This window comes from Drosophila busckii, chromosome 2R, assembly GCF_011750605.1.
Source record: "Drosophila busckii strain San Diego stock center, stock number 13000-0081.31 chromosome 2R, ASM1175060v1, whole genome shotgun sequence".
Classification (NCBI taxonomy): Eukaryota; Metazoa; Arthropoda; class Insecta; order Diptera; family Drosophilidae; genus Drosophila; species Drosophila busckii.
This window is the reverse complement of record NC_046605.1, coordinates 9,830,047-9,853,054: the sequence shown is the minus strand read 5'-3', so window position 1 is coordinate 9,853,054 and position 23,008 is coordinate 9,830,047. Positions and strand designations below refer to the sequence as shown.

At 40.2% G+C, this 23,008-nt stretch overlaps 5 protein-coding genes and 3 non-coding genes across 14 annotated transcripts; 5 read left to right on the top strand and 3 right to left on the bottom strand.

Annotated features, from left to right (window-relative positions):
* Nucleotides 1-114: 114 nt before the first annotated feature.
* LOC108596478 (probable phospholipid-transporting ATPase IA) lies at nt 115-22,844 on the bottom strand. 7 transcript variants are annotated; one of them, XM_017982244.1, is made up of 11 exons: nt 10,117-10,746; nt 7,703-7,826; nt 7,330-7,513; nt 6,853-7,013; nt 6,588-6,785; nt 5,151-6,522; nt 4,284-5,090; nt 3,965-4,218; nt 3,808-3,906; nt 1,598-1,629; nt 120-427 (listed from the first exon to the last, which is right to left on the bottom strand). In XM_017982244.1, exons 1-11 carry the CDS (start codon nt 10,565-10,567, stop codon nt 330-332), a joined length of 3,780 nt encoding a protein of 1,259 aa, XP_017837733.1. In that variant the 5' UTR covers nt 10,568-10,746; the 3' UTR covers nt 120-329. The 7 variants fall into 7 exon arrangements, with proteins under 7 accessions (XP_017837735.1, XP_017837733.1, XP_017837731.1 ...); XM_017982242.2 differs by lacking the exon at nt 1,598-1,629 and adding an exon at nt 772-854 and having other exon boundaries at nt 121-427; XM_017982246.2 differs by lacking the exon at nt 1,598-1,629 and having other exon boundaries at nt 115-427.
* On the bottom strand, nt 7,908-8,534 carry LOC108596479 (protein D3). The gene has a single exon (XM_017982250.2). It carries the CDS (start codon nt 8,489-8,491, stop codon nt 7,925-7,927), a length of 567 nt encoding a protein of 188 aa, XP_017837739.1. The 5' UTR covers nt 8,492-8,534; the 3' UTR covers nt 7,908-7,924.
* Trnal-caa lies at nt 13,656-13,778 on the bottom strand. The gene is made up of 2 exons: nt 13,741-13,778; nt 13,656-13,700 (listed from the first exon to the last, which is right to left on the bottom strand). It is a non-coding gene; the product is annotated as a tRNA-Leu (tRNA).
* On the top strand, nt 13,888-13,961 carry Trnai-aau. Its single transcript has one exon. It is a non-coding gene; the product is annotated as a tRNA-Ile (tRNA).
* Nucleotides 14,849-15,616, top strand: LOC108594611 (trypsin alpha-3). The gene has a single exon (XM_017979754.1). The coding sequence runs from the start codon at nt 14,849-14,851 to the stop codon at nt 15,614-15,616; it is 768 nt and encodes a 255-aa protein (XP_017835243.1).
* On the top strand, nt 16,922-17,674 carry LOC108594612 (trypsin alpha). Its single transcript, XM_017979755.1, has one exon. The coding sequence runs from the start codon at nt 16,922-16,924 to the stop codon at nt 17,672-17,674; it is 753 nt and encodes a 250-aa protein (XP_017835244.1).
* On the top strand, nt 19,620-20,390 carry LOC108594614 (trypsin alpha-3-like). The gene has a single exon (XM_017979758.1). It carries the CDS (start codon nt 19,620-19,622, stop codon nt 20,388-20,390), a length of 771 nt encoding a protein of 256 aa, XP_017835247.1.
* On the top strand, nt 22,380-22,453 carry Trnai-aau. The gene has a single exon. It is a non-coding gene; the product is annotated as a tRNA-Ile (tRNA).
* Nucleotides 22,845-23,008: the final 164 nt, after the last annotated feature.

Here is a 23,008-nt window from a genome sequence, read left to right as displayed (position 1 = left end):
AAGATACAAATTGTACATAGTTGCTGAAGTTATTACATGCATTTATAAAAAATATGTAGTAATGTAAGACACATGTAGAATATCGTGATGCATAAATTTGAGGAAAAAAGACTAATTTTCACAAAAGTTAAATATATATATTTCAAATTTACTTATGACTAAAACTGTGTGGGTTTTTTATGTTTATCTGATATAGTAGTATGTGTTCTGAAATGATTATTATTCTTTGGCCCTTTTACAAACACATAAGCTGCTATAGATTAAGAGTGTATATCAACTAATGCATGCCATAAATACAATTGTTGCTATTTTGCCAGGTATGTAGACTCTTAATTGCCCTCTGGCTTGGGTAAGTTGGTGTCATAGGCGCGTATAATTATAGACTGAGGCACAGCACCGCCTTCCTCTTGAGAAAATGCATAACCATCTGTGAACAGCAACAATAAATGTAAAGTTAATATTTTCGAATATCCTTAAAGTATTCACAAGTGTGCGTTAAAATATGGTCATGATGATGAAGTGTTTCAGCAATGTATGTGATGAACCGTTACTAACAAGCCAATTATATAAAATACTCTTTCCAATCACAATAAATTGCTGTTTAATCATTTACGATAGCCCTAATTGAAAGCTACGCGCAATCGTGATAAATCTCCAATTAAAAAACAAAACTAATTAGCGAGCCCTTTCGGAAATGAGCTACTGTCACTACGTTGATATGTCCTTGGACACGTACACTTCGCTGCTGCTAGGAAAATGGGTAGTACTCACGCGATAATTCTAGTTCCGTTTCGACTCTTGTGTTGGCACGACGGGTGAAAACATTACGTAGCAATCTCGCAGTTTCAGTGAATCTGTTGAATTAATATGTTGTAGGGGACAATCATCGGAGGACATTTAGTTATGGATAATATTTTGGAGGAGTTTAATACTGTTATTCATTTTATTAATATTATTATAAAGGGCAATGTTCATTTTCAGTTTGAATTGTTAGCAATCTAATTTTTGGCAGAGGCGTACAATTATATTTAAATCATAAGTGAGGCAGATCAAGAGCAGTTGACGCTACATAGTATGTATGTATGCAAGAAAATATATTAGAAGGTGGACAAAAATGTGTACCAGGCGTACCATATGTTTGGGAGCATGCAAATTTCTCAGATGTATACCAAACAAAAGACAATCGGCAACAGAGATAATAACCAAAAATAATGGCAGATTTATGAAAAATATGACATGCAATTACTTGATAATCTTTATAATAGTTGGTATGTATATCTAAATTACTGCAAATACTACGAGCACTTAAGGGGAGACCTATAGTTAAGTAGTGTACGCGTTTGCTTAATTATTTTACTCAAATAACAATTTTACACAATTATTGTCACTCGCAGTAAGTTCAATACAATTATGCCCCAACCACAGCTGGGAAACGAATGAGAAGAGATAATAATTTAATTTGTATAAACTTCGGAAAATGCTCTGAATGAGTGACTCTATGTGTGTGTGTGTGAGTGAGTGTGTGTAGATCTTTGTATGTATGTACATGTGCATAAAGTTAATTAAAATTTACATTTGTTTTCTATGAATTACTTACACCGAAGAATCGATCCCAAGGCATACATAGTACTGCGCACACAAACACAGAAAATATTTATGAAAATTTTTAAGTACAATATTTTGGAGAAAAAAAAAAATACTATTGCAATTTGATTTTTATTGCATGTTCGACTTAAGATTAAACAAACAAAAACAAATAAAATAATAAACAAAAGTGCAAGGCGCACGGCATTGCAATGTGCTGGAAATTGCAGTTAGTGTTAACCAAAAGATATAATTAAATTGTGGTACATGCGAGCTGTGTTAAATTATTGTTATACATCATGAAAACTAATACATACACAAGCAGTTAGGAACGCTAGTCGGGGGTTCCCAGTAGACATTTTTATTGAATTTAATAAAGTTTATTCACATACACGTTATGAAATTTCGTTGCAATTGCCTGTTTCAATTTTGAAAGTACTTCTCACTGGGGTATTACAAACATGAAATGCTTAAGATTAATTTAAATATTCTAGGCACATGGCAAAATATATAAACCATTACAAATACATAGCTTTTTCCGATTCCGGTGACCAAATATTTGGTTAATGTGGGCATATTTCATTATCAACAACTCGGTATTGCATTAATATTTAAGATTATAAGGCTTAGCTTAGGATAAAGTTTGTATTTTTGATTTGTGTTGTGTTTCATTTGTAGATTTTCACATATCTATCATAGCTATCACAAAAATAAAAGGTATGTATGTATATGTACACAAGTTGGAAATCTAATTGCACACAATTCATATGCTATATATATCACAGTTGGATAGATGTTAGCACTATCAATATGTAATTAATGAAAGTTACAAGTGGTTTTGATTAGTTTCTCTTGAAATGTATATGTATATGTATATATGGCCTTGCCAGCCCTGAGCACACATTAATTAACGAATTACATTTAATTAACATTCTTTCACAACAACAACAATTATTGCTTAAACTATATGCACACATAAATTATAATACATTATTTTTTCATTTCATTTAAATGTGCAGGGTCTCATTACCCATGCTGGTATTTTGTTGGACACCGAGCGTCATGTGGCGTCTGTAGCGCTGTTGCTCGTAGCTGTCCTCATCCAGATCCAGGCTCTCCACCCGTAAACGTCGCTTTGAGTTGACCGAATATTTGCTCTGGCTGCGCTTACCGCCGGAATTCGCTTTGGCTCGGTTTGCTTTGTTCAGCTTGACTCTGCTGGAATCCATAAGCTTGGCCAAATGTCTGCGTAGCTTGGATTGGCTTTTGTTTGTTTTGATTGATTACAATGTTTGAGCAAATACATTTTGAGCAGCGTATATATAATAAATATGACATTATGATAGAGGATAGAGGAGAAAAGAGAATTACAATTGCGTTTGTCTTTCTGAAATTATTGTTGCTAATAAAATGTTATAAGTCGGAACATAATATTTAAATAAATGGCACTATAACCAATTATTATTATATACAGAATTTTTTTTAACAAAATTGTGTTTGTTTCATTCAATGCAATTTGCTTCTACTGAACAACATAATTTTATATTTATTTTAACAAATTACTTGCAATGCTACAATTATAACTAAACAATTCCGAAATATAGTTGTAAACAATTTACTACATCTTTGTATGTATGCGTGTAACCAATGCTTAAGTAGTAAGCCTGCTTAAATTAAGTATATGTAACATATATATATATATATTTTTAAATTTTTTTCTGTGTATTTTGACTTGTAAATAGTCCAACAATTGATACATAAGCTAACTAAATTGCTTTGTGGCCTATCGTATTTATATGTAAGTATTAGTTTTCACATGTTGTACAAAATATAATCCATAAATATAATCAAGTGTTTAATCAATTATCAATTTAAAGCAATTACACACATGAGAGTTAAACAAACACAATTGAAACAGTTAGACAAATGAATGCATTTGTTTTTGCTTTTGCTTTTTTAAATCAAGTGCGCTAATGCATAATGACAGCTAATGACTACGATTAATACAGATACAGGAAGTGTGCATAGGTTAACAAAAGTAACTTAAAAATGCTGCTACAAACAATACAAAGTATAAGCTATAAACTATAAATAGTAGAAACTATAACAAGGCGCAACAATTCAAATTGAAAATATGGCAGAGCCTTTGGTTATTGTTTGTTATCAATTGCCAATCGAAAGTAAAAGCCCGGAAATAATGCATTCGCTTAGCGGAATACTTACGATGAGCGCGACTCATTCAACACCTGTGAAGGATCATTGCGCGTTATTTCCTGCTCACGCACGGCTTCGGTGAGAGTCTTAAACACAGTATTGTGTACGCTAAAAGAAGCAATAAATATTAACAAATATGCGCACATAGTGGGCGTGGCTGACATACAGTTTGCAGATGACGTCAATGAGCAGACTGGTGATGGGCACAAGGAATAGGCCCAGCCAGAAGATGGGCGTTGACAGCAGCTGTATGTCCATGCCGGCGAAGTTGCTGGCAAACTTGAGAGACGGCCAAAAGTGGCTGTAGATCAGGACGAATGTGAACCACAGCACTATGGAGCCCCAAATGGCCACATGCGTTAGCCAGGTCCACGAGTTGGTTATGAGTCCCGCCTTCAGGCAAACTGTGACAATGACGTACTGCAAGCAAACACAAACAAACAAATGAGTGTTGAACAAGTGAATGAATAATGCGAACTACTCACCGTATAGACCATGTTACCCAGCAGCAGATAGTCACTCGTCTTGCCATCCGACCAGATGGCCTCGCTTTGATACGCGGCCATGGGCAGCCAGAAGAGAAACACCGAGTGCAGCAGCGCATTGAAGATCCATATCCAAAACACTTTGACATTGAACAGCTTGGCACTCTGCGATGGTTTATACAGCTGCGGATACTTGAGCATCGTCTCCGCCGTGCAGAACTTCTCGAAGAGCCCGATGGCAAACGGTGGCATCGCGGTAAACAGAACATTGTACAGACCAATGGTCCAGCGCTCGAACAGTATCTGGCCCGACCAGCCGGAGTAGAGCGCGAACCACAGCTCAATCACATACAGGCAGACATTCTTATAGAAGCTATAAAGTATTAGTTTGCTTATCCGCGTGTAGTTCCAAGCGCCATGCACGAGCAGCAGGCGCTGCAGGTAACGAAACTGGGCAATGGAATAGTCGGAGGCGCAGGCCGCCTGCAGTCCCTCCACGCCCGAAATGCCAATGCCCACATTTGCCTTTTGTATCATGGCCACATCGTTGGCGCCATCGCCAATGGCCAGCGTGACCGCTTTGGTGTTTTGTGTCACCATCTCGACCACCTCGGCCTTTTGTATGGGCGACACACGACAGCAGATGACGACGCGGCAAATGATGCAGAGCTCCTGGAAGTCGCCGCGCAAGTCACAGCTCAGCGCGTACTTCAATGTCTTGCCATCAATGACTAGCGCCACATTGGCATCATTGGCGGTGGTGCTCTTGAACTCGCCATAGTGTCGATGGATGACATCGCGCGTGGCCTGCAGCAAAAGAGTGAAAATTAAATAAATTGCAGCTTAGCATAGCTATACTATACTCACGTCCAGACTCTCCTCGTTGAGAATGATGATGTCCATGGAGTGTGTGATCAGCTTGCAGGAGTAGCCAATGTTAATGGCCGTCTCCTGCTTGTCGCCCGTCAGCACCCAAATGTAAATGCCCGCCTCGAGCAGTGCAGCAATTGTCTCCGGCACGCCGTCCTGCAGGCGATCCTCGATTGCCGTAGCGCCCAGCAGGCGCAGATTGATCTCAATGAGATTCGCTGCATCCTCCACCTTGCGCTCGCGATACTGCAGCGACGTCGACGCCTTGTGATACGTCTGACTCCACTCCTCGTACACGTCCTGCTCAATGTCCGCCACGGCCAAGCACAGAGTGCGCAAACCCTCCGAGGCAAACTCCTCCAAATGCTGCAGCGTGGCCTCCCTGTAGTCCTGATTACGCGTCGCCAGACGCTCATAGATCACCGAATCGGCGCCCTTGCAAAAGATCTTAATGCCGCCCTCCGGGGTGCGCACTATCACCGACATGCGCTTGCGCGTCGAGGTGAACTCCAGCACATTGAGTATATCGTAGCGCTTGCGCTCGCCCAGCGCATTGATCTCCACGTACTCCGGCGTGCGTGTGTCGAATATGTAGCCAAACTGACGGGCGCCATCAACCAGCGCCCGCTCGTCGGGACTGGCTGCATGATAGATAATGCTGCCGTCCTCCTTGCGCTCCGGTATGACTGTATGGCAGACGGCCAGCAGCACGAGGAACTCCTCAATGTCGCTGGCGGTTTCATGCCGCCGCAGAATGTTCTGCACCAGCGCCGACTCCTCGGGCGTGCGCTCCGGCTGATAGATCTGCTTGGCTATGGAGCACTTCTTGAATATCATGATGTTGCGCGTCAGCGTGCCCGTCTTGTCCGAGAATATGTACTTGACCAGGCCCAGCTCCTCGTTCAGATTGGAGGTGCGCGCGCTGGCGGGCATGTTGGACTCCGCGTGGTACATCTCGATGTCGTAGTTGATGAACATGGCCTGCAGGAAGCGCACCAGCTCCAGCGTGACTTGCAGCGAAATGGGTATCAGATTGTTGTACAGAATGAAGAACGTGAGCAGATTGAAGCCCAGGCTCATGCTCACAAAGTCGCCGATGCCCAAGTACCAGGCCGTCTTGGCATGCTCGCGAGTCCAGAACAGATTGCAGAGTCCGCTGGTGATGCAGAGCGCAATTAATATCATGAAGAGCATAAGTATTTGCGTATTGGTGAGCTTGTCTACTCTGGAGCGCTTCAGCGGCGCCGAGGTGGAGTTCTTCATCAGCTTCGTCTCGTGTCCCGAGTACACCACAATGCCAAAGATCCACGCCGTGTTGCGCAGCATGGCGCCTCGCTGCAGGATCTGATCATTGCCCAGCGAAACGGCACTGCCAAACAAAGCATAACCATTGATTATATTTAGTTAAGGACTCCTTCCTGGGCTTATACTTACGGTTTGCCATATTCCTTTAGCACACCATTGAATTCGTATAGCAAGCGATTTGGCAATTCGCACTCGATGCGTCCCTCCAGTTGCTGCAAGTCTTTTGTTTCCAGTAGTTTGGCTGTGGCCGGCACACCTTGGCGTATCTTCAGATTCGTCTCGCCATCCAAGTTTGCCGTCTCAATGAAACACATCGCCTGCGGTTCACTGCGGCGGATGCACATTAAGCAAATGTTTGCACTAGAGATAATTAAATGTAATTAAAGCTACTTACCTGGACGACAAGAGTATGAGGTCAGCGGGAAAAAATGAATCATTGACTACCTTGATAATATCGCCCACTGTTAGCGCGGACCAGCGCACAGTGGTCCACTGGCCATTTACCAAGCGCTCAATTAAGCGATGATTGATTTCATTATCCGCACGATGGCGTTTCTATTTATAGAAAGAAAGTAGAGAAAGTTATTAGAAATAGCTGTTACTAAAGTAATTAATTATTTATTTTATAAATACAAGACTTTAATTAAAAAACAGTGTAGTTAAATATTTCTTAGAGCTCACATTTTAAATTCAAAACTGTAAAGTATTTTATTTTAATTTCTTCAATATTATTTTATATATAATATATATTTTTGAATATTTTTAAAGCTCTTAAGATTTGGTTTACTTGTTTCACATTTTTAAATCGCCGACTCACAGCTTTGAAATTGAAAATTAACAAGATCAGATCAAATAATAAACTATAACTTACCACATCTTCAATGATCTCCTTAATTGCGCTAACTGAGAGTATAAATATGAGTGGCACCAATGTGGTATAGCGACCCGTTGGAGATACATCCGGAATTTGTTGTAGTAATGCAATAAGTAGAAAAAAGCAATTGGAATAGCGTCGGAACTGCTCGAAGAGGAACGATGGTAAAAAGCAGAGGCAACTAGAGAGAGATGGAGAGAGAGAGAGAGAACGAGTTAGAGAGTGAGTAATAATTGTTGTAATTATAATTTGTGTATATGGCATATCTTATCATTTGAACAGATCAAGCAAATGGACAAAAGATAAATATAGCGATAAGCCCGAACATATTGCAGCAGATATATAAATATATATATATATGTATACTTACTTATATTTCGCCGTTGTTATGCGATTATTGCAATATTTTGTGGGCTGCGGCGAATTGATGGCAATAATACGCTTCTCGCCATCGTCTGTGTCAAAGCCCACGGAGGATGGGAACTCCTCCTCGTCTGCAATATAGAAACAAGCACAGGCACTTGAGTTAGCTTTCAAAATTTAAATAAAAAACTAAATGTGAACTAAAGCGATTGATAACTATGCAATTTATTTAGTAGAAATCAGTTTGCTCCCAGCTGGCTAAAAAGAATGTGGCCGCAATGGGATTGCCCAGTGCGTATTTCTTGGCAAAGCGCTTGATGTTGAAACTGGGACGACCCTCGTAGCTGCAGCTGCTGACAGAGTCCTCGTCAAAGTCCAGCTGGCAGTACTGCTTGAAGACCACAAAGAGATAACGATGCGCGCCAGTGGCCACAGGCGGGCGACTGCCAATGTAGCCGAAGAGCTGCTCACCGCGCACAACATCACAGCCTGGTACATTGCCCACGAGCCAGTGCAGCCAGCAGCGATACTTGGGATGCTTGCGACTGGGCGCATCCGGATCGATCATGGCCAGCGTATGGTAGACACGCGGATCCGCCAGCCAGCGTATGATGGGCTGATGACGCACCAGCGTGGGCGTCAGCTCAATGCCCGGATGCACATCGGTGCGGCAGCGATAGCGCAAATCGATGACCTGCTGCGGCTGGCAGGACAAAACGTCGGGTATGAGGCCATGCTGCTTGAGCAGGCGGGCCAGCTCCTTGACAGCATCTGGTGTTATGCAGTTGACAAACATGACAGCTCAATGGAGAATTTTGTTTTAAAGGGAAGGGAAGTGGGTTTGGGGGGCAAAGCACACTGCGCGCACTTACGATTCCAACGTATGCGCAGGGCCTTGTAGACATTGCGAAAGTTCATGCTGCTGCACCAGCGTCGACGCTGTCTGCTCTGCGCTTGACGTCGACGCGCTGCTGCGGCTGCTGCTGCTGCTGAGTTGCTGCTCACTCGGCGACGCAAAATGCTGTGGCAATCGTCTAGATTGCTCAGCAACTCGGTGGCAGCCGTTTCAATCGATGCCAGATCCTCCTGCTCCACGGCGTGGAAGGCAATGCGCTCCCGGCTGTTCCTACTGCTACTGCTTGTTGCAGCCAGATTGCCACTCAAAAATGTTCAAACTGTAAAGTGTGTGGTACGTGCCACAAGTGGGCGTAACTGTTGCTGTTGTTGTGGTTGGGGCAACGCTTGCGCTTTAGTTGCTGCGCATACGTTTGGCATTGGAGCGTGTTTCAAATTGGTGGCCACCTTTGACATTTTGTGCACAGCAATAACTGTTAATGGCGCCGCCACACAGATACACATACATATGTAATTTGCTTTCATACATGTTGTTTTCCCGTTTAGCTACTACTTCATTCAATGTTGCAACTGCTTTTCATTGGCTGCTGCTGCTGCTGCTGCTGCGTGTTAAGTGCGCAAATTATCGATTTGTCACACATTTCAAAGCAGAAGCACAAACACGTGATGCACTCCATACGCAACACACTGCGTATGCTTAATATGATAATTATGCATTTAATTTAACGCAATTGCACATTTAATTGACGCACAGCTTATGCTGCCACAACACACACACACATGGACACACCCACAGTGTGGCTATTTGTTTATTTAACCGTCAGAGCTTGGACTGCGTGTGCTCTCTCTGGCAGTTTGCTGCCGCGACTGAAACTCACAACTGGCTTCTGTGCGAGCAGACAACGCGCTCAAACAAAAGGTGCTCTGAGTTGTTGCTGCTGCCACTCACATCAGATTTTAGTCCTTTCGGGGGTGTGTTTTGGGCTCGCATACGCAGGGGACTTGTAAAAAGCCAAGCAGTATATAAACTGTGTCAAGCGAACAGCTTAAATACCCTTGGCAATATTATGAATCACTTTTTATAGCACTAAACGCGTTAGATTGGTAAAGTTTACACAGCGAAAAAATGGAATTAATTTAAAAAAATGAATTCATTAAATTGCAGTTTAGTTCAAATATTATTTAGTAGCATTTTTAATTAATTTAAATTTCAGCTTGAAACGCTTGATAAATTTTATTTAAATTGTAGTATTTGAAACATTTAAAAAATATGTTTGCATAGCATTTTGTTATTTACATTTTAAGCGCTTGCATACGCTTGCAATTTGATTTAAATGTAAATTTTAAATGAGTTTTGCTTTAATTCATTGCATTTGAATTCAAACTATTTGCAGCACTTAAATAAAATTAATTGTGTGCAGCGTTTTGATATTTAAATTTCAGCTTAGTGAAATATTAAATCAAACGTAAAAATTCGTTACTAAAAATAATGTGTGTAATTTGTTACGCACTAATTACCTTGCGGCTTGCTTATTGTTTATAATAATTACGCTAATTTGTATTAACCTTTGCACTTTTTTTTCCTTCCCAGTTTCTCCAATAGCCGGCGGCTCGAGGCAGTTAGGCAATTCTCTTTGCTGCGCTGCTTCGATTCTGTTAGCCGCACTGGCCGAATCTCTCCATCGACCTGCTCCGCACTGCGCTGCTCGTCGCTCTCGGACGGGCTGCTGGGCGTGGCATCTCCAGCTGGGCCCGTGTTGGTGCTGGCATCGGGCGCAAAGTGCACGGGACCCGTTGTGGCCGTATGCCTTAAGGCCTCGCCCCTCAGCTGCCGCAGGCAACGCTTGCCCCACATTTGCAGCTGCTGCAGAGCTGATCGCTGTGCAGACGCTGGCGGAGCATTGGCCTGGGCGCTAGTCGATGCCTGGGCATGATTGTGGTGGTGGTTGTTGTTGTTGTTGCCATTGCGTTGTTGATTGCCATTGTTGCTAACACTTTTGTTGTTGGAGTCTGCCATGTTGACATGCTGTTGCTTTTATTGTTGACGCGAATTTAGGATTGCACTTTTGAATTTAAATTTACTGGGCATGTTTCCAAAGCATACTACGTTTCGATAATATACGTAATTCTTGAATTATTCACACATTCACGTATGCACGCCCCAAACAGTTTATTGATTTCTTGCTATAGCTGGCACTATATTTACCGTAAGTGTTAATAAAGAGACAGGAACTAACAATTAAAGCTTTTTTTTCTATGCTTGCGCGTTTTTGGGCAAGTCAACGAACTTAGGCGCATATATAATTCAACATTGGGTCAACAGCATATAGTGCAGCACTCAAGTTGTCTGCACAATTTATAAACAAACAAGTTCCATTCATTCATTCATTCATAAGTAAACAAACTCTGTTCATTCAGTTGCGTGTTAGAATGAACCTTGGCGTGCTTTGAATGCATTGACCAAAGTTTAAGGATATAATGCGAGTGCATAGAAAATTGTATAAAACATAAAAATTTAAACAAATAATAGCTTTCTAAATATAACTGCACACATACACACTGCGACTAACTTTAGTCACATTACGTGCTTAAAAACGTAATTACCTTTAAATATTGATTAGGCTAGATTGGCAAAATAATTACCGATTGTACTAATGGAATAAGTAATGAGGTTTGCGCATTTGAGCGACACAGAGTTAACCAACCGCAAGTCTGGACTATATATAACATTATATAGAAATCAGAATAAGCAAACAAAATGTGCTATGGAAACTCTTTCAAGAGCTGCCACTAAGGCCAAGTATATAAACAGATTTTATTTTTGTGCCTAGTTATGCACTACAGCAAGGGTAACGCCCAGCTATATAAATATATATGCATACTATATAATATAAACAATTAGTTAAGCATGCAAAAAGTTAAGCATAAGCATAATTCTTTTGTTATATAGCTATTTTTAGTGTATTAGCTATTCGTTGATTTTGTTTTTTTGTGTGTGGAACTGCTTGTTTGCTTGTTTTTATTTTATAGCTAAAAATAGTAACATAAAACAAATGCATGCATATTTGTATTTTGGATTCATTCCAAAATTCAATTTACTTTCGCATTTCGCTGAAACGGCGGCATCAACTTATTTTATTGTAAATTATTTTTCTCGCTCAGCTGTAAAACTCAAAGGCGCTGCTGACTCACCCAACAAGTCTGTTTCAAAATGACACATTTTAAAGCGAAACAAATACAAAACAGTTGCTCAGTCAACACTTACGTAAACATATAATCTAACAGCGAAATAACAAGTAAACACACGCCCACATATAGACCAGTCTACTATACTCCACGATTTACATATATATGTAATATATGGAGCATTCTTTTTAAGGCCAACACAGCACACTAAGTGCTCAACATACAATTTGTCATCGGGCTGGCTGGCTCAATGTAAAAGTATTGTCAGTATTTATATAGCGACGTCCAGTGGAAATTGGAAACAAGCAAATCAATACAAAATTGTTGTCAGTCGTGTCCGTACTCTACTCATAAGTTGGGCATCTCTCAAATTGTTTATAAATAATAAAACTGCTCAGACTTGACTTGCTTTATAATTTACTTGCAATTATTTTATATATGCGTGGGTAGATCAAGTCATGCATAGCAAACTTGACAAGTTGCTTAGTGTAAACGTCTTTTTTTTTATTTTTCTATTGTTCAAATAGTGTGTGTTGACATTTGAGACCTCAAAACGAGTATGCGGCTATACTATATATGAGTAATATTTGTATAGAAAGATCGATTGTGAATATAGTAGTATGTTTAATGAAAGCAAAAGTGGCGTCAATTAAAATGCCTATACATACATCAGCTTATACATATATATGTATATATATATTTTAATTTTGGCACTGTGCGTTGTTTTTGTTGATCAGCTGTATTGGCTCAAGTACAATTGAGCAACGATGACGTTATTATTTTTAAATTTAAAGCGAACCAAATTAGCATAAAATATCAATTTGCACACATTGTACACTGAACGTTTTCTTCACAATTTACCTTCTATTAGTTTATGTTTCATTTGACGTTTATTATATTCAATTACTTGCTGACAACCAAGGGCTCAAATTGTAGTTTATGTTTAATCAAATGTGAATGTTAGAATACAACTGAAACATGCGATTGCAGAAGGTGCGATAAAAACAATATGCATAAATAAATGCGGGCAGAAAGTAGCAAAGCAAAACCAAAGGGGAGACCGCAACATTTCAAAACAAAACATGAAGAAACTAGTTTGAACAACATTTTAGCACATGCAAGTGAACATACATATATGCATGCATACATGTATTTATGTTAGTAGATGTAAGAGAGCGCTGCACACAATTACATTACAATGGCAATGAAATAAACGACGTGAAATGACCAAAAACACAATAAAGAGAGAGAAATCAAATGCCGAATGGCGTTGACAAACACTGGGAAATGCTCTTATCTCTAGCACAGAATCTAATAGAGAAACCGCCAATTCGCACAGATGTTTACACACACACACACACTCAGTCACTCACACACACAAACAATGTTTACTTAAATGTTAGCTTTGGACTGGTCATGGCTTTGGCTTAAACTTTCAATACATGCACAACGTGGCGTATGTGAAATATATATTGAAACCCGAATTGTTGCCAAAACTCGTATTAAATAAATTATTTATATTTATATTTTTGTTTTTTTCTGCAACAGTTTAATGCACTCTAATACTTTAATCCGTGTGTATGCATACGTATTATTATTTATATGACATGTGTAAATAGAATAAACACGACTATGAAAATTTGTTTAACAACAGACCCGCGGTCTGACGTCTTCACGCGCGTAAGTTTGGCGAGCAACTGAGTTATATTCGCTCAAAACCCACCTGTGCGTAAAAACCAAGAGAGAGCACTAGATATACACTGAGAAAATTAACGCACTGATATGTAATTTAGTTTTTACTTGAATTCAAATTGCTATTTTAATCGAAACAAGCTGTGCGAGAGTTTCTACAATTAAAATATTTTTATGGAAAATAAATAAATGAATAAATAAACATTAAAAAAAATAAAAAAGATATTTGTCAGAAGTGGGATTCGAACCCACGCCCTCAGAGAGGACCAGAACGCTCACATCAACCCCTGTTAGAGAGGCAAGATTTAACATCTTGAGTCTGGCGCCTTAGACCGCTCGGCCATCCTGACATGTGTAGAGAGCGCGTCAGAGTTCCAACTTAACTGAGTGTGTACGCTAGATGACGCTTTGAGCACTCGAACTTGCTTTTGTTTCGCTTTAGTCGACGCAGAGCTCAACGGCCCATTAGCTCAGTTGGTTAAAGCGTCGTGCTAATAACGCGAAGGTCGCGGGTTCGATCCCCTCATGGGCCAGCAACAATTTTTTTGAAAGCAAGTTTTTTATATATTTTATTTTAACACCACTTTAGTATAAATGATAATGGCTACGTTTGTGTGTTGTCTAGGGCTAGCAATTCGTTAATTAACAAGCATTATCTATAAGGATACATTAAGTAGCAGGTGCACGAAACGTTTTGCTAAAAAGCTTTTTGCAACGACTAGAAACTGTCAACTTGGCCAACACAATCTGAACATGTAATGCTCTTTTCATGGCAAGCACATTAGGATATCAGGTCTCAGTCCACCCCCAACTGCTGCTGATGATGTCATAATCAAAGGCGCAAAGGAAAAATCAAAAAAGTACGCTTATGTGCAGACATTGATGATCTCATGTCAGAGCTAGCCCTGTCCGTATTTAATGACACAGTTAAGTGAAAATGTCAAATCTAGCATATAACTAAAATAATGGAAACTTAAAAGCGTGCGGCAATAACAACAAATGCATTTGCAGGTGGAGAGACTACAATAACTTTATCTCAGTTTGCGGATAATCAATAGAATTTGCGACTTTGTTTGCACAAGTGAGAATTGACGTAGGAACTAAAAAATATAGCAAATGCACGTTTTCCTGTAGTATATTAACAAGTCACAGCAGTTTTGAATTAAGAGCCGCCCAATAAAATGCCAACACCTTAGGAAAAACACAGCTGATTGCAATTGAGCGGGACACTTGCACACTTCGGCAGGCGAGGCACAAGAACTATCACTTCAGTCTCAAGTATGTGGCATTAAATTTATTGCCCTAATTATTTACAAGCCCTTGTAAATGATATGGAAAGAACTACGCTGCGATTGTTTATAAAAGGCAAAGAGCAGCGTGGCCAAAGCACTATTGTCAAGTTTCCCATTAACCAAGCAAGATGTACTCAACAATAATTGTAGTATTGCTGGCCCTATCGACAGCCACAAGTGGCGCCAGCTTGGGCCCCGATGGGCGCATTGTAGGCGGTGCAGCAACAACAATCGAGCAGCATCCTTGGCAGGTTTCGCTAATGCGCCATGGCAGACACTTTTGCGGCGGCAGTCTGATCAAGTTCAACATTGTAGTTACGGCAGCCCATTGCCTGGTGGCCACAGGCGCTACCCCAGCCCAACTGCAAGTGCGCGCTGGCTCCAACCAGCGCCTAAGTGGTGGCACCATTCACGATGTGGCAGCACTTAAGGTGCACGAACTTTACAGCAGCAGCACCAAGATGTACGACATTGCCATTCTGCGTTTGAAGACCGCATTTAAGGCGAATAAACAGGGCACCATTCAGACGATACCCATGGCCAGCAATACACCACAACATGGCACAGCAGTGAACTGCACGGGCTGGGGCTATACAAGCTTCAATGGCAGGGCCTCCAACACTCTGCAATACATACAGACAAATGTTGTGGGACGCACTGAGTGCGGCAGTTCTAAATACGGTTATGGCTCCAAGATTAAATCGACCATGATTTGTGCCATTGCGAGCAACAAGGATGCGTGCCAAGGTGATTCTGGTGGACCGCTTGTGGCAAAAGGCACGCTTGTTGGCATCGTATCCTGGGGCAAGGAATGCGCATTGCCAAATTATCCTGGCGTCTTTGCCAATGTGGCTGAGCTTAGTACTTGGGCGCTAAATGCCAGCAACAAAATATAATTCTAAGTTTTAAACAAATAAATATTTACGTAGTTTTAACAAGCAAGCCCACTACTTAGTTATCATTTTAAAAGATATTTTCACACACCATATATATTTTTTTAACAAATGAATACCGCTGGCTCAGACGATGGGCGCAAGCCTAATCTCAAGCAAAGCACTTCAGCTATAGATGTTGCCAAGCCATTAAAGAAGCGTGTGTCCTTCAAGCGTTTCGCACAATATTACACCTATGAGTATAGTGAGAATGGGGACATAGACGCCTCTTTGGTCTCCAAATATGAATTGGTATTTGCCATCAATATTCCTAGTAACAATCAAATGAATGCTAATAATCTGTCCCTCTAGCTATTAAACAGCCATCCGGATGACATTTCATATTCCAACGAAAACGAGGATGACAGCTGCTCTGAATGCCAGCCATGAGTTCAAAAGCTACTTCTTGATAACGTCATCTTCATATTCACTTAACATTTCATCCAGTCAAAGCATAAGACGAAACTTGAAGTTCATTTTATGTCTGCGACGTGACACTTTATATAAGTTACTTAACAAATTATTATGTGGTACATATTAAAGTTGTTCTTATTCGTGGATATATTTTCAGTAACAACCCTAAAACATTTTAATGCCAAGACGTCTCATAGAGTTTGTATTGAATTGTATTTGAATACAATAAATTACAATTGTTAAAACTCAACATTTTAAGTTTAGTCGAAAGGCGTTTCCGATTTCTTGTTCGCAGTTGTTTAAACTAATTATAAAGTCATTATTGCATAATAGATAAAACCCAAGCAATTAAATTAAAATATTACCCTTGTCAATCGATAATGTTAACTATTTAATAACTACAGAGATAGCCGTGCTAGGCAAATATAACCGCCACTAACCAATTTAAATTAGAAAATACTTAATATAAAGACTTTCTTCTCTATACTGTACTGGAAAACCAATTCATATTTATTATTAAATACAATTCAATTAAAGTTAAACATTTATTTGAATCGAAATAGCCTTAAATGCAAAAAGCACAGTCCCGGATAAATAACTTGATCTTATTTCAAGTTAAACTTCTGCAAAATTGTCTGTGTGTGTTTTGGAGATTGCAATATATGAATAAAAAAAAAACAGTATATCCAATAAATGTGTTCAGAATCAATTGAAATTTGTAGCTTTCTTCACACTGCAAGTCGGCAATAATTATAAAATTGGATTAAGGCATGTTAATTTATCGACTGGGTCGAACTTGTAGAAAACAAAACAGATGTTGTTCATAAAGTTGGGCGTTAGACGTTGGATTATAAAATGATTCTGAGTCTACTTCTTCTTTTTTTAAGCGCACAGTATGGAATCGAGTGCGCAAAATTCATAAAACAAAATCGTATTGTGGGCGGAGCAGCGGCAAATATCGAAGATTTTCCATGGCAAGTTGCCATTTACACTTCCAACAAATATTATTGCGGAGGAAGCATATACAGTGCCACAGTTATTATAACTGCAGCCCATTGCATAGAGACTATGTATTTGGATACGCTTACTGTGCGAGCAGGATCTTCCTATGTCGACTATGGTGGCGTCACCAGGAGAGTGGCTAATGGCATATATCATAGAGGATTCGGCGAACATAATAAATACGACATTGCACTGTTGCGCCTGGAGTCCAGGTTGCCCCTTGGCAAAGGCATACAGACGATACGCTTGACCAAATACACACCCGCGGCAGGTACCCGAGTTACTGTTTCCGGTTGGGGCTTAACACATAACAAAGGATCGGCCGCGAAAAGACTATTGTCGGTGACGATGAGCATAATAGATCGGAGTGTTTGTGCCAGCAGCAGGTATGGCTATGGCTCAAATATACAAGATACAATGATGTGTGCAGTGGAGCCCAATAAAGATGCATGTCGTGGTGATTCTGGTGGACCACTGGTGGCCAACAATGAGCTTGTCGGTGTCGTATCCTGGGGCTTTGACTGCGCTCATCCTAGATATCCCGGTGTATTTGCTGATGTGGCGAAGCTTAGGGATTGGATCAAGATGACAAGTAAAGTTGTTTAATGTAATCACATTTGTTCCCAATTAAAGTATTGTAAGAACCATATAACAACTAAATTGAGATTTAAACAGTTAACACACGACTAAATAGAACAGTTGCAATATGAAAAAACTTTTGCTGTTATTTTCGCTTCTTTTAAGAAACGCACAGCTGACTCTTTAAAATCGCATTGTAGGCGGAAATCAAGTAAGCGGAAATCAACAAGAACGCAGTCAATTTTTTGATACACTTTGACCTTAGTCACTGTTAAGTTTCGTAAAATGTCAAACTATTATATAAAGGATGCAGAAGGAGGCATAGCAAAACAACTTATAAAACTAAATCCTTTCTACCATTAAGTCTACAAACACATTACAATGCATGTAATTCATTTTATTCGCTATATGGTAAGCCAGTTCTGAATTTAAAAGTTGACAGCAGCTAAACAGAATAGTCGCAATATGAAATTATTCTTGCTGTTACTTACGTTTCTTTTAAGAAACGCTCAGTTGAGTTTTTACAAACCAGAGCGGATTCTGGGCGGACATTCAGTTGAAATCGAAGATCATCCGTGGCAAGTTTCTATACTAGACAATGGAACACATATCTGTGGTGGCGCCATCTACAACAAATGGTTAATTATTACTGCAGCGCACTGTCTGGTAGACTTTACGGCGAAGGAGTTGAATGTACGCGTTGGTTCCAAATATCGTACAGCTGGTGGAACTATCTATGACGTTTTGAGCTTTCGCTACCATTATGGCTTCAACACGGAGACAAATATTTACGATGTTGGCATGCTTCGCTTAACAAAACCGATAAAGTTTTCAGATAAAGCTAAAGCTATACCAATTGCAACTGTTACTCCCAAGCACGATCAGCCAGCCACTGTTACTGGTTGGGGAAGAATAAGAGAGAAGGGCCCGACTTCACGCGTACTGTTAGCTATTGATACAAATATAGTTGATCGAAAAACATGTGCCAGTTCGAAATTTGATTATGGAAGCTCGGCACCGAGGACTGTGATTTGCGCATATTCACCCGACAAGGATGCGTGCCAGGGAGACTCGGGTGGACCACTTGTCTCAGCTGGTGTTCTGGTCGGTATCGTGTCCTGGGGCATAGGTTGTGCGAAACCCCAATATCCCGGCATTTATACAAATGTGGCATATGTCAGGGATTGGATTCGACTTACAAGTGAACAACTGATGGTTGTTCCAAATAGGAATAATAACGATAACGAATAAATTGAAAATATTAAATCAAAAAATATAAAACAATTGTTTTTATTTTTTCTAAAGGCAGTAGAGAGGTAGGCTCTTGTGCGCTGAAATGAAAATAGTGGATCGAAAGACATGCGCCAGTTCGAAATTTGTATATGGTGCAACTATTCGAGGTACTATGATGTGCGCATATGCACCCAACACGGATGCCTGCCAGGGCGACTCCGGCGGGCCACTTACTTCAGAAGGATAATTTGTGGGCATCATGTCTTGGGGCATACGCTGCGGCGTGCCCGAATATCCTGTCGTATATATAGAAATGTGGCGTATGTTAGGGATTGGATTCGACTAACAAGTCTCGCGCTTATGGTTGTAAACAATAAAAATGAAATCGAAAGCGAGGAATATAGCGAAGAATAAATTAAAGATCTTCAATGAGAAAAGTTAAAAATAGAGAAAGTTATCTTAATAAATGTTAATAATAATATAGCGCTTTTAATATAAAATTTAACAGTACTTATAACTAAAACCAACTGATTGTTTATGCATATGTTAATAATTATAAGTTTTATATATACTACGACTAAGAAACACTTAGCATTATTCATGTTGGTCACGATAGGTTTCAGCTCTTAGCGCTTTTATTTATAACTTTGTTACAGAGTATTGCCAATACAGAAGTAAGCTAGTTTCGTTAAGACTTTTGATATGCTTAGCACAATTTATTGTGTTCAGTGTCGCCAATATGGTAGCATTATATTTTGCCTTATTAACGATTAGTCTATGCCAAGCTGACGAGCCTCATCGCATCGTAGGCGGGGTTGATACAGCGATTAAATTGCATCCATGGCAAGTTTCGCTGCAGCGATTTGGAGTACACTTTTGTGCCGGATGCATCTACTCTACAAGCTTGATAATAACTGCAGCTCACTGCCTAATACCCAAATATGTAAGCCCAAACATTATGCGCATTCGCGCTGGTTCTTCGTATCGCTCTGAAGGCGGTGTACTCCTCCATATGCTTACTTTCAAGAGACATGAGAGGTTTGATGACACAAGCAAGATCAACGATATTGGCGTAGTGCGCCTAAGAGAACATTTGGTGTTCAGCCTTACAATACAACCGGCTTCGCTGGCGCTTTTGACGCCGATGACTGGTGCCAAAGCTAACGTAACCGGCTGGGGAAAAACCAAATTCATGGGAATGAATTCCGAACGACTACAGCGGATTGAGACGTTTATTGTTCGCCGAGCGACGTGTGCCAGCAATAAATACGAATATGGCAATAAAATTAAACCTTCGATGATTTGTGCGTATGCAAAAGATAAAGATGCTTGCCAAGGTGACTCTGGCGGACCTATGATTATCCATGGCGTACTAGTTGGCATTGTATCCTGGGGACAGGGTTGTGCTAAGCCAAGATATCCTGGCGTTTATGCTAACGTCGCCGCACTGAGAATTTGGATATACAAAGCAGACAGCGAAACAAAATTTAAACAAAAAAAATCGTCCTAACTTTCAATTGAATATCAATTGAATATATCCCACGTTTAAATGAATTACACACAAACGTAATAAAATTCAAAACTGCGAGGCGAGTCCGCATTGGCTGCTCTTATTGTAAATACAATTGTTTATAAATTTCACATTGTTTTGTAGCCACAAATGATAGCCTTGCAAATAAAATAAGTGATCCATTATAGCTCACTCACCTTCATATTCCTTGCGTTTATTGCGTAGAAATGAAGTTGTCATGCGAAGACCGCGTGCCGCCAAGGCATTGGACAAAATGGAGCCCTTGGAGTCCTTGCGATTACGCGACTTGCGTCTTGCACTCTTTTCCACAGGGGCAGGACCAGGGCCAGGGCCGGCCGCCTGACAGGAGGACACCGTGCCTGCGACTGAACTGGATGTTGGCGTTATGGGCGTATTCGATGTATCGGAGTCAATAAAACCGAGATTGCTATTGGCACTGTTTAGGTGTATGCTTGTATGGCTTTGGCCCGGCAATGTGCCGCCCAGTGAAGCTGCCAACTGCTCGTCCAGGCCATTGCCTGTCTCCTGCGTAAGATATTCCAGAGATTCAAAGTCGCGACTTATGGCCGGCGGCATTGAGTGACGAAACCAGGACTCTTGCCGATGCTGCGACAATCGCTGCTGCCGTCGACGCTGACTTGAGGTCGTATTGGTTCTATGCAGTGTGGGGGCAGCACTGCTATGGCGCGCAGTTTCATGAGTTTGCAGCTCCAGACTTTGACGCTGATAATAGCCGGACATGTTGCTGTTGGTGTTGGTTTGTTTTTGTTGCTAAGGCACTTATGGTAATATCAATTATGTTGTATTTAGTATTGGTACTTTTTGTGTTGTGTGGCATTAAGGCACCTGGTAAATACTTTTATTACTTAAACCTGATAATTTGTTGCTTTAACTCACGCGCTGAGTAGTTTGCGATGTTTAAAGATTTTTGTTTGAATTAAAATACCGTTAGCGGCGACATGCATGTAAGTACCTCATACTTTCACTTTTCACAAAGCCTTGAACTTATTGCCTGACATGTGTTGAGAACTGAAACAACTGACAGGCGACAATGCATCCGGCCAGGAGCTACCTACGGCTAACTACCAGCCCCTGACATGGCTAATAAGTAGTATTAGTATTAACGTATGTGTGTGTGTATGTCGTTGTGTTGTGCATAGCAGCTTTCAACTTTGTGTGTACTTTGCACAAGATCATCAAAAATTCATTTCATAGCTGACAATTTTAAAAATAAAAAAATCATACTCGCAGTTGTTCTTATTTTTTATTTATTTTTGTCACGCATGTAAGCTTAAACGCAGGCACTTGCTTAACTATTGTTTTATAATCAACACAGAATACGAGCAACCATTTCTAATAGTTTAAAGCAATCGTCGTAATTTAAATGCACAAATTTACAGTCAAGCAAAAGCCTTCAAATTATCGAACTGATTGTTAGTAGTTTTTAGTTTCAGTTGTAGCATAAACTTGGCTACACACGTTCAGCTTCATTGTAACAGTTATTGTTGTTATTCCATTAGACTAGAGTTTTAAAGTAAGCTAAAGTGCGAAATGTAGTTTATACTTTCTTAATAAATAATCTTTTTACACGCGTCCGCATCACTCGAGAGCCGAAAACCAACTAAGGACAATTCTCACGCAAAGAGACAACGACAAAGCGCTGCTAGTCAATAATAATACTGCTGTCCTTCGTACCACTTTCACGAAGCCGAAGTGAAAGTTGGCAAAGTCAGCGCACACGAAGTTGAGTATAGTAAATAATTTGTAAAATTCATAGCACACACACACAGATAAAAACACGCACACTGTTTTAGTCCTTGTCAACTCTCGGCATATGAATCCTAATCTAAGCTGCGTTTGTTTATGACTATGAACGAAAATAAATATACTGTATTTATATTTCGTTTATATCTTTTTAACAAGCAGTTCTAGTTGTGATGTTTGCTTTTAGGCGCTGGTCTGCGCATCGGCCCATTAGCTCAGTTGGTTAGAGCGTCGTGCTAATAACGCGAAGGTCGCGGGTTCGATCCCCTCATGGGCCAACTACATTTTTTTTATTCTACGCCAAATCTTAACGCGTCATTGGTGCCGGCAAGCAATCTTATCACAGCGCTACGCCTCCCTAATTTTAGCTTCAACTAAGGGATTCAATTGATTCACACGGTAAATACAAGATAAAATTGCATGTATTTGTTAAAGCAAGGTCTATGAATCACAAGACCAATTTTAAATATTAGTTGTTATATTTTGTACTCACTATTAAGCAATGTTGTGGAGTGGGTGTCCGCATCCTCTTGTTGCAAACGATATCTTGAAACCATATGTGCGTTTGTTTATTTATATTTATATTGTCGAAAAATGCAACTGGTTGTCACTACCGCGCGCGTTGTTTTTACAAATTTACGGCACAGTGGAACGAATTTATAGTACCGTATCGAACTTTTGCCCTCTGTGTAACTATAAGCTTACATCTCTATCTTTATAATTCACACTTGTGTACTTTTCTTTATTTAACAACTTTTAATTGATAAGCAAAACATCTACGCAGAAAAAAAGCGACTCCGAAGCCCTATAAGTAGTGATGGCTCGATTAATTA